This window comes from Xyrauchen texanus, chromosome 31 (genome assembly GCF_025860055.1).
Source record: "Xyrauchen texanus isolate HMW12.3.18 chromosome 31, RBS_HiC_50CHRs, whole genome shotgun sequence".
In the NCBI taxonomy this organism is placed as follows: domain Eukaryota; kingdom Metazoa; phylum Chordata; class Actinopteri; order Cypriniformes; family Catostomidae; genus Xyrauchen; species Xyrauchen texanus.
The window spans coordinates 12,732,511-12,748,863 of NC_068306.1; the positions used below are offsets into that span (position 1 = coordinate 12,732,511).

General features: G+C 38.1%; 1 protein-coding gene across 1 annotated transcript in view; it reads right to left on the reverse strand.

Moving 5' to 3' along the window:
- LOC127624766 (splicing factor, suppressor of white-apricot homolog) overlaps positions 1 to 16,353 on the reverse strand; it is a 97,428-nt gene that overhangs the window by 11,096 nt on the left and 69,979 nt on the right. The window contains exon 15 of the mRNA XM_052099634.1: positions 7,080 to 7,387. Coding sequence (XP_051955594.1) covers positions 7,080 to 7,387 — 308 coding nt within the window. The remainder of the gene's footprint in view (positions 1 to 7,079; positions 7,388 to 16,353) is intronic.

A 16,353-nucleotide genomic window follows, 5' to 3' on the forward strand; every position in this document is an offset into this window, starting at 1 on the left:
TCAGGCGAGATCTCATGTACACAATGGAGAATATATCAATATTTCTCAGATTTATCACTTTTATGGACAAAAAGTGATATTGGATTGTTGGAGTGTTTTTCAATGAATGCTTGTCATGGAAAATTGACCCAAGTGTGGCGAACTGGATTCATCTGCCGATCATGTTTTCATAAAAAAGGTATGAAGTCCCGTTTTGATACTGCATGTTTTCATTTGTACTCCTGGCACAAATAACTAGAATTGCTGTTTCTGAAGCATTGCTATAGTAAAACAGAAATCGGATATCAATGTTGAACCCTAAGACCTTTGAAAAGATGCATAATTTGTTAACATTAATTACATTTATAGACGGTAAATTATATATTAAATGTAAGCAGAGTGACGTCACTACCGTGTGCGGTCGATTGCGTATCAACAGGTTAAAGAAAAAATAAAAGAAAAAATCTAGTCAAAATATAAAGATTCAAGTTAGGCTTATTGTTGCCATCAAGGCTCTGTTTACACTTGGTATTAAGATGCGTTTTGGGCGATTCAGGTTAATTGTATTTTTGGGTGAGCTGTCCCTTTAAGAGAAAGTACTCAAATATCTATCATTTCTTCATCTGACCAATTAATAGTCCAATCCTCTTAAGAACATTTACTTAACCCATTTGAAAAATGCTTAAACAGTTTGACACTCCTGAGCTTTTGTTTCACATAAAACAAATGCAATTTTAACAAGAACTGGGGACATTGCAAAGGACAGGAAGACAGAGTCTCTGCTTTCCTATCTGTGTTTAATTGCAGGGCACGACCACATCAGTGGGTGCACGTCTCCTGTTTTAGTGGAATCTAATTCTTCCTTGCTCATTTTATCTATATGTAATGGTGGCTAAGCTTTTGAACAAAATACTTTTAGTTCCATAACATTAAGAAACAAACCTTACTGAATCCTGGAAATGGACAATTTATGTCGACGAAGACAATTCTGTACTAACATGGATGGAGCGTTAATTACAGGTGTGCATAGGTTGAAATGTAATCATACTTTCATATATCCACACAGAAGGATAAAGTGAATTCAAATAAATGTCTCATGCACACACACTTTAAGCTGTGATGGTGCTAGCAGGAAGAAAAATAATGACAAGTGTGGGGTCAGGAACAGGCAGAGAGAATGAAAAATAAATATATTTGTAAAGAGAGAAAGAAAAACAGACATCACTAGCCATTAATAAACTAGCGCAGGGGTGTCAAAGATATTATTTGAGGAAAGAAGTGCTTTTTTCCTTCCTTTAAAGTACATTTGCATCCACTTATTATAATTGCGTTTCAATGTGAATTTCCTTTTTCATGTATTTTTCACTACACCTTAAGAGATACTCAGTAAAAATGAATTTGCAACTGGTCTCTGGTGTTGATGTGCTGGTTGGAGACAAGAGATGTCAGGTGTCAGGAGAAAGTTAATAAAAATGAGTGAATAGCTTACATACTGGCAGCATTACTATTAGGCAATACAAAAATTAGAGACACAAGACTGGCCATGTTTGAAGGCAGAAAGCAGGCACATTGTAATTATTTTCCAGCCTAGTAATACTAATTTCATTAAACAGAGTCCAACTGAGATATTGGCCTGTTATTAATGCATGCTATAATAAAAATGAGACTCCTCGGTGTACAATATTATCAGGCTAATGTTACATTTCAAATGCTTTTTTTGGTGCTTCTTTGAAAGAAAAAGGGGGCCAGTCCAACTTTAAAATGCACAACCATTCAAAAGTACAGCCACTAGACGTCAACATTATACATATTGTATCATGTATGATAACATAATTTTAGTCTGATAACATTTCTGTTCTACATGATTTTCAAGAGAAAATCACTTATAGGGGATTACAGGGCTTACTGGTGATACGTCATTATGATGACTATGTAATATTGCACTTAAAATTACACAGATATGGTTAGAAAGCAACCTTATCACATGGAAATCATGTTAACGTTAATGTTAAGTTATGTGGCTACACTTTTAGAACAGCTTGTATTTTAACATTTAATGACTGGCCCCAATCACTTCCATTGCATGTGCCTTCCTATAACAGCGATATTTGCTTCTTTTTTTTTTTTTTTAAAGAAACAAGGTATGTGTACATTTTCTACTTTTTTTTTTTTAAGTAATCAAGTTTTTAGATTGAGCTTGAAATGAACCGGGAACATTCCTTTAATAAGCCTCCCATCTAGGGGTGGGGGCGATATGACCAAAATCTTATATCACACTATCACAAATTTTATATCACGATACAGTTAAATAAAAAAAATACAAAAAAATAAATGTATTTATTAAGTAACAATATTGTAATGCATATTTTTGAAAAATCCAATAATTGAATTAAATACTTTATAAATGAAAACTACTTCCTCTTATATAATTTTACATTTTTTAAGACTTTACACATTACAGTCTGATGTTGTTGACTAGTTTTATTATTATAAAACACTTCATTAGGCTCTTATTGGTTTAATTAGTCATCTCTGTAAACAATATTTGAATATCTGAAAGTGAAGCCGATTTGCTTTCTAATCTCTAACATCATTCGAACTGAATTTTTATTAAGAGTGATGTGCGGTTAAAAAATCTGCATGACAGATGACACATAATTGTGGGCGCATTACATCGCTTTAGCTGTTTTCCTCGTCAGTGTTGTTTAGAATGTCAGGTCGAATGTCTCTCGCCGTTTGAAATGTTTAACTTCCTCCATAGCCCTTTAAGGTAAAAGGCTCAAATGGGTCAAGCAAGTTTTGATGTTTGTGCCTTGATAGAGAGAAACCGGGTTGTTTAGCGCAAGTTTCCCAAGCCCATTCAGGAAGAAAACTGGACTATCGCACGGTTTCATGCTTCAGAAATAGCACGCGCAAAAATTACGTGAAACTAAGCTGCGTGTTTCTGAAGAGAAGCATGTTCAGAATGCGAGATTAATGTAATTGAATTTGCTTTGGCCGCCTGAAATTTAGCTTGGGCGGCTGCCGAAAAGTGGTCAGTACCTGAAAAAACCCAGTTTCTTAAATTTCCTCAGTCACACATAAAGCTGCTCCACCTTCATTCTATATTTCTCAGACAGAATGTGTTACATGAATAGAATGATGTGCACATGTATTGCATGCAGTGATGGTTTTGCGTAGCTGTGATACAGCAAATAATCCAAAATGTATACCGGTTGCCAAATTTCTACCGGTTTATCATGTCTACCGGAATATCGCCCTCCCCTACTCCCATCTCAGTCAATTCCACACAGTTCCTTTTTGCTTTGTCTCAAAGGTGATAAAAGTTATTACATCAGCATGCAGTTGAGTTATACCAATTTTATTAAGCCAAAATAGAATTGGCTGCACAATGATGTTGAATGCATTTGCATGCACAACAGTTTAAGAAAAGTTATTTGGTTTACATGAAGTGCCATTTTATCCAATCTGACCCTCGACCTCAAACGAGACCCCTGATCTAGAGAGCACTCTTTAAAAAAAATAATCATTTCCTAGCATTTGAAAACGTGACTCATCCACTTCAGACCCTTGCCTCGATGTTCTTCGGTCCACAAGATTCAACAGTTAATTAACTTGCTCTTAAATTCACAATCTGCTCACTTGAACTCAAATTACGGGGTAACAGTGCAAAAGGTGCTAACTGAACAGTTTCAGCAGTCTGTTCCTGCCTTAGCTGAAGTGGCGACACTTAGACACACTTGAACAGGGTTCCCTCAGCCAACCGAACACAAGCTTACCCTTTGAGACCTGCTGACATGCTGTAAAAAACACTTATAGTCCATATACAACTGCGCAGCAATCAGGCCAAAAGGTCAAAAGCCACATGGCCCATGAGTCCGACCTGAGAGCCTGACTGGCTAATTACCAACTAATGTAGATGAATATCAGAAAAAATGAGCAGCAACAGTTGCAGTCTATATCAATGAGATGGTTAGTAAATGGACACTGGGTGGTCTATTGGGGCTTTTCCACTTCATGGTAAAACTCGACTCTGCTATTTTTTGGGAGGTTTTCCACTGTGGATAGTACCTGGTACTTTTTTATTACCACCTCGGTCGAGGTTCCAAGTGAACCGAGATGTCAAAACCCTGCAGACCACTGTTTGGTAAGAGAGAATCGTCACTACCAGCGTCACTGGATTTGCTAGTTTTAAAATTAGCTACAGCGATGACAGTATCATTTGTTCACGCAACCTTCGAATTGTAAAAAGAAATGGCTGTGTGCAAAACCACGCTCTGGTCAATAAACGAGGTGCAGACGTTCCTCCCATTAGCGACGAACGGAACGACGCAAAACAAAAAAAAAAGTTCAGGAAGTGTCTCAGATGTTGACTGCACACGGTTAACTACCAACAGTGTAGGGAAAAGTATAAAATTAAGTGACGACAGAACCATCAAGGAAAACTGGAAGGGGTTCGACCAAATGGACGCCATCTAGACCGGCAAGCAATGGGAGGGAGAGTGCCCTGGACTCAGCTGACGTTGTTGGAGTCCATGATGGAGGATGGTACGTTCACTTTATTTTGTTGTCCAGCAACTGGAAAGCTTGCTTCTAAAACAACCAGGCCAATTTAACTGTTACACTTGTGTAAAATCACCATGCAACAACTGCTTTATGCAGCACAATGAGCTAGAAGCTTACAGCTAGTGGTCATGTTTTTGTTTATTGTTTTGTGTTGCATTTAAGATGTCACGGCAGTAGAGGCAGCGCAACTATGTCGATCACCCAATAATCCCACTCACGTTGAGGCGGCACTAAACAGCAGTGGAAAAGCAAACTCAGAAAAGTAAAGCAAGTAGAGTTGAGTCAAGCCATAACCTGCAGTGGAAAAGTGCCATATGTGCGTGACGTCTGAGGCTGATACTGTGGCAACATAGCCAGGGCATGGTGAGGCTGGACTTGATTAGAAATTAAGCCTGTCCAGAGGTGAGAAGATCTGGATTAAGAGCAGCTGCAGTTACGTAGGTGATATTGCTGTGTAAATGAGGACTCTGCAGTCAGCACATCGGTGCGGAGGCTATGAAGTAAGCGGATGAACTACAGTTCGATAACAGAGAAATAAGTAAACCACAAGGGATAGAAAGATTTCTCATAGCTCTTAGCTGGAGAACATGGCTAAAGCTAGGGCGATATCTACAGAGCCCCACAGGGACTCAGCCAAACTAGATTAGTAGTCTAAGAAGCACTTCCATACTAAACTCATCTCAATCTCTCTTTTGCATAGACACAAGGTTTATTCTTCGAAAAAATTTAGAAGGAGAGGGGGCTGGATTCTCAGACACTCCTTATCTGCTGTTACAGAAAGCTTGTTTACTCTTACGATATTTCACCTTAAGCAAGTATACCTGTCTTAGTCAAAATTTTAGGCAAGCTTGCATGTAAATAGAACCAAGCCAAATGTCAAAGAGTGAGCGACGGAGAAATAATGAGAAAGTAAGAGAGAGAGAGAGAGAGAGAGAGAGAAAGAGAGGGGGATATTCAATCTAGCCTTTTACACAGTTCTAAAGGATTTAAATCCTGGGGCAGAAATGATTTAATCTCCAGATATTATATTACGGAGTGTCAGGACTGCGTGATGAGCGGACTATAATTACTGCAACTTCAACTGTGGTTAATGACAAATCAGCCTTGATTTCTAAATAAATGAGGGCGGCTGAGGGGTGAACAAGAGTTGACAGGTTGGTGGGGGGGTGTATTGGTGCCTTGAGTTCCTTGGATCTAAATTTTTACAAGCCATGAGGGATGAGTATCAGCTACCAACTACCTCACAATTCGATACACATTACAATGCATAAAGTGGCCCCAAAACTTATTTGGATACTTTTGGACAAGAGATGGTTTAACCAAAATGTTCTGTCATCTAAATTCTGTCATCATCTATTCACTCTGAGGTTGTCCCAAACCTGTATGACTCTTTAATGGAAATCAAAAAGAGATGTTAGGTAAAATGTCACCATTCACTTTCGTTGCATCTTTTTTCCATACAATGAATGGTGACTGAGACTTATGTCTACCAAACATCTCTTTTGGAGCTCCATGAAAGAAAGTAAGTCATAGTGGTTTGGGACAATCTCAGGTTGAATAGATGATGGCAGAATTAACATTTTTGGGTAACTTACCTTTCAGCAACACTTAAGTATATGCACACTTTCAGTAAATGCATTAATGCTATTGCATTAAATAAAAAATATAAAACCAAGCAGCATTTGCAGACAAATGATGCTGGACATTTTCTTTGAAATAACTTTACTTTTTTGTCGGTTCTGCAATTACCTTTAAACTTTATCTTAATTTTGAACAACATATCTGTTGTTTTATAATTTCAAACCTAACATACGTCTACAAATGTGTGTTTGTGCTATACATCTTTTAAAAAAGCAGCTTCCTTTGATATTGTGTCATATTATGCAATGACATTCATAAATTTTAGAGTGGGTAAAGTGTTGAAATAGTTTTGGGGGTCACTCTGTAATGATTCATATGAAATCATGACACATTTTAATGCATCACAATTGAAACAGTGGCCAAAATCTGTGATGGACTGAATCAGTTGCACAATCTCTCATGCACTGCTTGCTTGAAATATTTCAGTAGTTTGCATAGAACTGGCACATAACGTCCTGATAAATGCTGGTGTTTAACATTTCTGCTCATTAAACAACAAGCTTCTTTATCAATTGAATGGTAGGAAGTGATATGAATGTAAACACAAATACATAGAAAATACAGATACAAGGATCTAAAGTGTCATTGCAATATTGTGAGAATTTATCGCCATGGCCTTACAAGCCTCCCACCCACACATATTTCAGAAAAATTACATTTTGAGTGATTGATTCCAACATTTACGCCCTAAAACCATGTTTTACATTGAACTTAAAAGGGCAATAGATTTAGACATATTAGGAAGACTAAAAGGATGGAAAAAGCTGTATAAAAACATAATTACATTTCAGTCCACGTAGCCCCAGGCATAGGCCATTAGCAATTAATGAGCATTTTTAACAGTTTAAATAGTTCTTGGAAAAATGTAACAACTCCTAAGCTGCTGCCGGTACCTGGATCTCTTGTAGGTGCAGTGCACACTGGGCAAAGAGTGCTTGGTTTTGGATTTAGACCTGGATCGTGATCGGGACCTGGATCGAGACCTTCTCTTATGTTTTTCCTTCCTCTTGTCTCTATCTCGATCCCTGTCTCTGTCCCGTTCAGGCCCACGAGAGGAAGTTGAGGAGTAAAATGTGGTCGTATGATGATTTGGGGTGTCTGTGCTCCTCGTTGGCATGGTTTCTAGAAGTTGGTATTCTAAACCGGGTATATGAGACATGTGTTGAAGGACAGCACTCACGGGAATGGTGGACACCACTGGCTGTAGAGAGACAACAAAGGAAGAGGGATTAGACACATGAGACCTGAACCACAGATTTGAAGGGAAAATTCACCCAAAACTTAAAACTTATTTAAACACCCATGTTGTTTCAAAACCCATACTAAGTTCATTCTTATAGAATGTTAGTCTAAGTCACCATTCACTTTGATTGTAAGGAAAAAAGATGCAATGAAAATGAATGGTGACGAGGACTAACATTTCAGTTAACATTTTACTCTCTCAAAAGAGAGTAAAAAGGGTTTTGAACAACATGAGGGTACATTAATGACAGAAATTTCAGTTTTGGGTGAACTACCCCTTTAAGTGAGACAGCACATGAAAGAGATCTGCATTTTAATGAGCATAATCCAATCAGGGTCCTTTTCCTTGGACAAAATTATGACACAGATGAGATGAAAGGCGGCCACACTGGTTTTCAAAATTTGTGCATCTGATCTAATCAATACAGCCTCAACTGGCTTTGAGCGGTCTCTGAGACCGTTTCCAATTTAAAAAGGTTTTTGCCATCAGTGTATGTCTGCATGTGTAAGATGGCCGTGCATGTTAGTGTGTATGTGTGCACTCAGGCTGGACAGATCGCTAAAAATCCTGTGAGCCGTGTCAATGTCTTTTTTGACTGGGTCCTGAAAGTTCCTCCTACAAATAGTGCTTATTAAAAATACTGACTGTTTCACAGCATAATATGGCCTCCTTTGTCATAATCATTTTAATATGTGTCTTGTCTCATTAAATGAGTTCCCCTTTTGCTTTTGAATTCACATCATAAATGGGATTTCATTAATCAATGTTATAGCCACATCTGCGGATCTCGGTTCAAACCATATGAGGAAATAAAAGTCTATTTTATCATGAGTAGAAAAAGAACAAAATGGAAAAACCAGTGCTCTTGCATGTGTTCTGTGCAGTGGGGATTTCTTTAAGACTGCAAGGGAAGCTCAGCTTCCCCTATAATGTCAAAAAAATAATGGTCAAATATGTACTATTGTGTAAACAATTTATTGACTAAAAATGCATTAGAACACGTTCATCTCGAAGACGAGTTCGTTCAGAATCAGCTACATTACATATAGCAGGTCGGCTGACTCGATTTACTTCTCATACATTCCCGTAGCATCAGTGCATTTCCCTGTTGAAGCCGAGCGTCCATTGACTTCAATGGGGCTGCTCTGAACAGTTTTTTTCAGTGCTCGAAAATAGACGGTCATTGGATAAATGCTGCGATTATGTCCCGCCCAGACGCTCAGCGTCTCTTGGGGTGAATGAGGAGTGGGCTGGCCCAGACTCGGGCTTCCGCGTGATGATTGGAGGATCTGTCGAAAGACTGCATCTCCTTTTGATTGACAGCTAATCTGTACTATAAGAAGTCACTGAAGCTATTTCAGCTCAGTCCCATCACGGATTTCTCAAGTGTAGTCGAAAGACAAACTGCTGCAACCTATTTCTTTATATTTGTTTGGTGAAATTGCTAGTCAATTTGCATAATACATTTCACACAATTATACACCACATTCCTTGTTTCAGTTTTACCAAGTTTAATATATTTTGTTTTAGAGCGTTCGTTGCGTTCGCTCATTCATTCATTCATTCATACAGTAGGCTAGGCTAGCGTCAGTACGGGTGAAACTGCGCACGATGGTAGACGGTGCTAATATTGTCGACCTGATTTTGGCGAATCCATTTGAAAGTCTTCCTTACGAGGAAAAAATTAGAATTAAACAGCAGGGCAGATCAACACCTAAGATTGATTTAGTGCAAAAAATAGGGTAAATAAGTTTATAATGTAGGCCGAAAATGAGCTTCCCCTTTTTGACAGACCAGCAGCCGCCACTGGTTCTGTGCTATATTAAAATCTGTGCCAAGATCTGCCACAGTCAGTCTTGACATATAGGCACTACAGGTCATACGAATGGCTCTGGAGAGATTTAATGGAACCAGGACGCAATGTCTTTCCAGCGTATTTATAAATGTGTCCCAATTAATCTAGAAATAGTGTTATTCTCTCTCTTCCTCAGATGGACATTTTTCTTGACTAAAAGAAAGCACCGCCTAGGAAAAGACTGTGCCTAGTAGGTGCTGTACATAAAAAGATTAGCAAGCATATTCAATTTGGTAACCCACATCTCTAAATATCGGACACTAGCAAGAGTTACATAATGTGACACAGGGCTGAGTTTGATTTCAGGGGCTTTGGGTTGACATTTGGCTAGATAATCACTAAGAGCGTGGCATGAGTGTCCAGTCACTCACTTCTGTTCTTGAGAGATAGGGAAAAATGGGCCCTCCCAAATGTCACGTGTAGGACAGGCATACTTAAGGCCATTTAATCAATTGGGCTTACGTAAATAGGCACATGGAGAACAAATACTTGTGGTGTATTCCATGAAAAACTTGCCACCATGATGATAGATTAAGTAAAAGGTGGCCGCCCCCAAGTCGCTATAATGTTGAGGTCCCTAGACATTGCGCGCGTCCCTCATTTAATGTAGTCTATGGAATGTTTTTTGTGTGTTCATTTTACCATCCACCAAGCGAAAATAGTGTTTAATCGCTTAGAAAAATAATAGCGCACCTTTTCAAAACAAAAGCGGGATAATTTGAGCACAAATGGTGTGGGATGAGTTTAATACTTAGGGTTAGGTTTTTGTTGACATCCCTAACCCTAAGTATGAGAAACAGTAATAGTATTGCTTTCCTCAGCAAGAGGAGCCAAGATTTTCAAGCCAGCAAAGTAAGAGAGCGTGTTAAAAATGACAAACTGTCCAGCCAAATCCCTATAGTCCTAAAACCAGTTGCTGAGCTGTATTGCATTTGGAACTCTATTATGCAGTAATCTTCCAAAGAACAAGTGAAAGGGAGAGAAACAATGAGTGCAAGAGAAGAGTGGGGAATGGTGTAAACACAGATGCAAAGGCCTAACATTTCATCTCTTTGTAAAATGATTTCATTTGGTCAATCACACACATAAAGATGGGAGAAAATGTGACTGTATTTGTGATCTATTGATCAATAAATAGGTCACACAAAGTTTGTTCTCAGAGAGTCATAAAAGGGCAGAATCAGCCTGGGTACAAAAAAATAATACTGTGATTGGCATAAAACTGACAGCTCTTCTGTTATTTGAGTTTAATCATGACCTTTCTTGCATGATAAGGACACTGGGGCTATGTCAGTGCCAAACAAGTCAGTATTATGTATTAGAAGTAGTGATAGACTGATTAATTGGCCAATATCTGACCATTTCTGTAATGATCAGCCCATGACACGCCCACTAGGGTCATTAACAGAAGTGGTAGTTTCCTCAGAAAAACATCTAACCTATGCTGGCTAATAGTTCACAAAATAAATGTCAATATTCTGTATCTATTGACAGATGTTATACAATTCTTGCCAAATATGCTGTGGTTAAGAATCTTTGAATATTGTCCATCTTGATCATTCATTTGCAGTTCAAAAGTCAATTTGTAGGTAGGTAAGACCTTATGCACATCCAAACAAGAATGGCTGATATCTGAAATTACCACTTCTACTAATGAAAGTTAGATTTCATAGCAACTATTTTCTTTAACTAGCTGACATTCAATTTTTTATATCAAGAATGAGTATTTCCGTAAATAATGACACAATTGTTTTATAAAGAATAAAAAAAAAATATTAATTTAATTAGTGAAAATGTAATTATTGATATCTAGAATTTATATCCTGCACGTGATAAAATGTCAGTTTGGCTTGCCATAGCCACATAGCTGCACTGTTTACACTTTTGGGGGAAAGCAACTTACAGAAGTATTTTATGAACAACAACAAAATACACACTTCACTTTTAAACTGCATTACATTGGCCACTGTAACGACCCGAGAGCTCTGTTTTGTTTGTATTTTTTCTCCACTTTCACTCTCAGGTTTCACGATTGGTTGATTATCACGTCAATCATCATCAGTCAACTTTACGTCACTACCCGAAGAACCAGTCAGATCACGTCACACCGTATAAAGACCCGGAAATGGTGAAAGGAGGGAGCTCTGCTATTTATTCCGCTCGTGCTCACTCTTTGATTGTTTTGAATTTTTTTTAATTTTTGCTAATAACTTGAGATTTACCTCGTTTGTGTTCTTTAATGAATGTTAAAACGTTTCTATTTTTCTCTTGCTATGTTTTACTTTTGTTTGTTTGTTACTTTTGTATAGTGACATTGTCTCTACATCCACAAGAACTGACCTTCTGCGGTTTACCAGACCGCTGTAGTTTGTCATGTGACATACATAGTACAACCCGAAGAGTTTGAGATTGTATAGACACATCAGGCCACCACCTGTATTTCTGTTTATATAGATAGCGTAGCTTAGTTAGAGCGCCTCGGCGCTGAAGATTGTTTATTTGTTGTCTTTGTGTTTACTCATTAGTCAGATTAGAGATTGTGGGAGGGAGAGATAGCTGATGTTTTGGTTTTGTTTATTTCTTTGATTTGGCACCGCTCATTATCCCTCTCTCTGGCGTTCTGACTTTGTAAATATTGTGTAAATAGTCTCTCTATTGTTCATTTTAAATTGTTTATTTTGATACTGGTGTCTGTAAATATTGGCAACTTACCATTATTATTTCAATACAAAACTTTAACTTTCTTCAGTCTCCTATTTCATTTCAACACATGTCCAGTAGTGGTGATCCAATTTATTTTATTTTAAAATTGATAGTTTTGATGTTGCATTCCCTAATACCCCAAGACATTCAAAAGGGGACGTAACAGCCACCCTTTAGATATGGCAATGTATCTACCACTGAAAAACCCATAACAGCTGACCACTACTTATAAGACTAAATATTCCAAGTATCATGATTGCAGACGTTCTAAATTAACACAATGAACACATTAGAAGCGAACTGGGAATTACAAGGCGGCAATGGATTGAGGTGGCACCTAGAACAACAGAGGGACAAATATATAGGCAGTCATTAAAACCTTGGTGCTAGATTCATTTGTTCAGTCGACAGTGAGACATGTACAGCATACTTAATCCATTTTCTCCATAATCGAAGAGAAAACAAATCTAAATGTGGTAAATTGCTGCTATTTAGTTCACATTCTTTAGAGACTCTCAGCAACCAAAGTTTAACCACAACACATTTTTCTTTTATTTTTTTAATCATCTCCAATGGTGTTTAAGTGTTTAGACTAACATGCAGATGAAAAAGTTGGTAAAGCAAATGCTTCAGCTAGTGGTATGCAATTACATCCAATAGCCAATATCTTGATTAAAATTACAAAAAAACAAAAAACGCACACTCCAGAATGCACAGGGTAGCGTCACAGGCTTGGTGAGTCCACCGGTTTGTTCTGTTTGTTTTGGTGTTCTTTCCCTCATGTGTTTCAGGTGCCGCTGGCATGCGGAATCAGCGTTCCCATGGGAACCCTGATTATTTAATTGTTTCAACCCTGAACATGTCAACCTTGTCAACCACCTGTCTCTTGTTTGTTTCCTGCTTAATTAAACCCCACTCTGTCTCATGTTCGTTGCTAGATAGTTGTTGTATGTGTTGTTTAACTCCCCTGCCTTAGTCGGTCCTGTTACGTGTACTCTGTGTCAGTTGCCAGTCCCCTCCTGTGTTCCCGGACTGCGGTTACCTTCCTGTCTGACTTTTCACTCACCTTGACACTTCACCTGAGGATTTCTCACTGGTTTTCCCTCTACACTGCCATGGCGCACACATGCCTACGAACACACTCTCCTCCAGAGGATTCCTTGCGGATCTACGTTCCACACTGCCACAATGCACCTCTCTATCCACCAGCACTGTTTGAAGCTTCCTTGCTCTTCAGCATGGTTTGCGTTTGCTTTAATAATTTCCGTGAACTGTGCCTCCGCATCTGGATCTTGTGTCTGATTTGTGACAAGGCGGAAGAGCATTGCCAGAGGAAATGGCACATTGATCTTCCTTTGACTTTTGATGTGCATCTGGGCTCAGCAGTATTTTTTGTTTTCTGCTGTACTTTTCTGCTGTTGATTTTTACTTGCCCTGCCAAATATTTCACTGGCCCTCCCCCAAAAAATGGATGTAAAACGATGGCATACAATGCAAAAAATTACTGATTTGTATATAATTTTCAATGCTTGATGATCCCAAGACAATTTCTACAAAACCTTATTTGTTTGCAAGGGAGATAAGTAACAGTCCCTTTAACGGCTACTTTCTCACACATAAAGGAGATTTGTCATGGCTTATGAGACATTTAAATGCAAGAAGCTTAGGAAAGTTGATGCCTCTCTCTCCCATAACTAGCAAGAATACAGAAACACCTAGAATGAGTCTCTTTGATCTTCGCCAAAGTTTACTTTGCTCTCCCAGGGTTCCTTGTATGCTGATGCACAGCAACTCTGGCACAGACAACTGAGGTGACACACAGCTATGCATGGATTACTTATCTAGTGTGTTGTGAAATGAAATATTATTGCTGATCATTTTTAGCTTCCCTAAATGAAAGGCCATCAATTTGTTTAGTTCTGAAGGAGCATGTGGTGAGTTTGGAGTCCAATTCTTCAAAAGCTACTTCAGGGAACAGATTTCACTTCCTCTAGAACACAAATTCAAGACATCATATTTTCATGCATTTATGCACCATGTGAGCAACATGATCTCTAAGCTACGGAAGCATCAGTTTCAAGCATTTGTTTTAATTCTTTAAAATCTGTGACCAACCTAAAAGGAGGGGGAATGCACAATAACTCAGATGATGTTTAATCTCTCTTGACTTTCATACTGAGCATTAGGACACTTGCCTCCCACAGCATCTCTGATGTTGTGCTGATTGAGGTCAAATGATGAAGAGATTTCAGAGATTCTGAAAGCTGCCATGTGGATCCTGCTGCTCTGTACACATGGTTGGGTGCTTGCCAAATCACTCTGGGTGCCCATCGGACAGAGAGAGTGCAGGGTTAAACAATCTGGATTTTTTATTTATTTTTGCTGGCCCAGCTGGATTTTTACTTGCCCTGCCAAGATGATCACTGGCCTCACCACAAAGGGTAAATTCCCTTAGTCTATGCAAACAATTTTCCCTGTTCCAGCACATCATGTCTTGTAACACATTGTGTCATTGATTAATGTTTTTTGCTTCATCCAAAATGACGGAACCCCAAGGAAGAGTGACAAAAGTGGGAGATTAGAAATTGGAAATGGCCCATTCCCATCAAACGGGGCTATTAGAACATCTGTGGTTTAAAAGCAACTGGCTCCAGTTCAACAAGATAACTGAATTCGGTCCTTCACTATTCTGGTCAATACTGGTGGATGAGTAGAGAATCGTGGATTAATCAAGGGAACAATGAATAATCTAAAAAAATGCATTCATTTAAATGTATGCATCTGGCAACAACTTTAATCCAAAGCAATTTACAATGCACTCAATCTATAGATTTTATCAGTAAGTATGTGGATTCCCTGGGAATCCAACCCATTATCTTGGCATTGCTAGCAGCATGCTCTAACAATTGAGCAACAAGAAATCACTCCTTAGAAGGAACGTGCCACCTTAATGAACCACAATTTAGGATGAATAATCCAAGAGTAATTCTAAGATCATGCAGCTCTTATTTTAAGTAGAAATATTCCAAATAAGTCAAAATAATTGGCTTGTTTTTCAGCAATGAGCCAATATGGTGAATGGACATCTGTCAAGAGCTTCTAGGTAAAACACCACCACCACCAACACCACCACACACAAGGTTTCTGGAAAGGTTCCCACTAGGGACCTGAACTCCAAAAGAAACGCACTGATTATTTAACTGCCAGGCAATCACGAAAGAACCAGCCATAACAATGATGTTGCTGAAAGCAAATAAGCATGAAAAATTGTTGAATCATTGCCATTCAAAAACTGTAAAGTGCAATTACATGAAATTATACAGAAGAAAAAAAAAACTGAATCAAAAACCATTTTAAACGAGCCAAATAATAAAACAACATGAATAAGCTCGAGTTTGTTTAAATGTGAGGCTCCAGGCAAATTAAGAGCCTGGCACACACCATTTCTGAGCAGATAGTTAAACAAACAAGGGCTTTAAAAATCCAGATCTCAGCCTCAGCTTTTTGTCACTAATCAGGAGTATGCTCCCTCCTGAGCGTAGACCGTCTTGTTAAAGCAGCTCTCCCAAGAGAGGCTCTTTTAAACCGAGCAGCTCAGACACAAAGAGCCCAATCAATTGAATAGTAAATAACAGATCTGAGGAAGTGAAGAACCATGGATCTGGGGCATGAGTGTGAGCAATTGGGATCATGAACACACACACCTGCACCAAGGGAAAATTAAGCAGCTCATGCCGGCCTCACATAAAGGCTAATATGGTAGATGTAAAATGGTGTACAGTAAATGTGATCTATCTATCTATCGATCCATCCATCCATCCAATTACTATACTAAATATTATATAAATATTAGGGCTGTCAATCGATTACAATTTTTAATCAAATTAATTACATTGTGTTCCGATAAATTAATCGTGATTAATCACATATACAAATATTTGCTGAGAAAGCCCCTCATATAACAATAACTCAATATAACGATAATACATATTTATATCAATATATAATTATCTTTAAATATTAAAAATTATATATATATATATATATATATATATATATATATATATATATATCTATATACATATATATATATATATATAAAAAAATATTCAGATAATTAAAATGCATTACATTCTTGTGGCAGAACAGTTAATCATTGATAATACAACACAAAAAGCGGCTTTAGAATACAATGTATTGTTTACTACCATATTATTGAACACAAGCGAATCATTGGCATACAGTTCACAGCAATCCATTTCACAAGTGAATTTGTCAATCAGTTGGAGATTTATTATGAGGGCTTGTTTAAGGTCCCGTCAATTTACACCTGTTTCAGACGTCTCGGGTGCGTTGTGTCATAAAC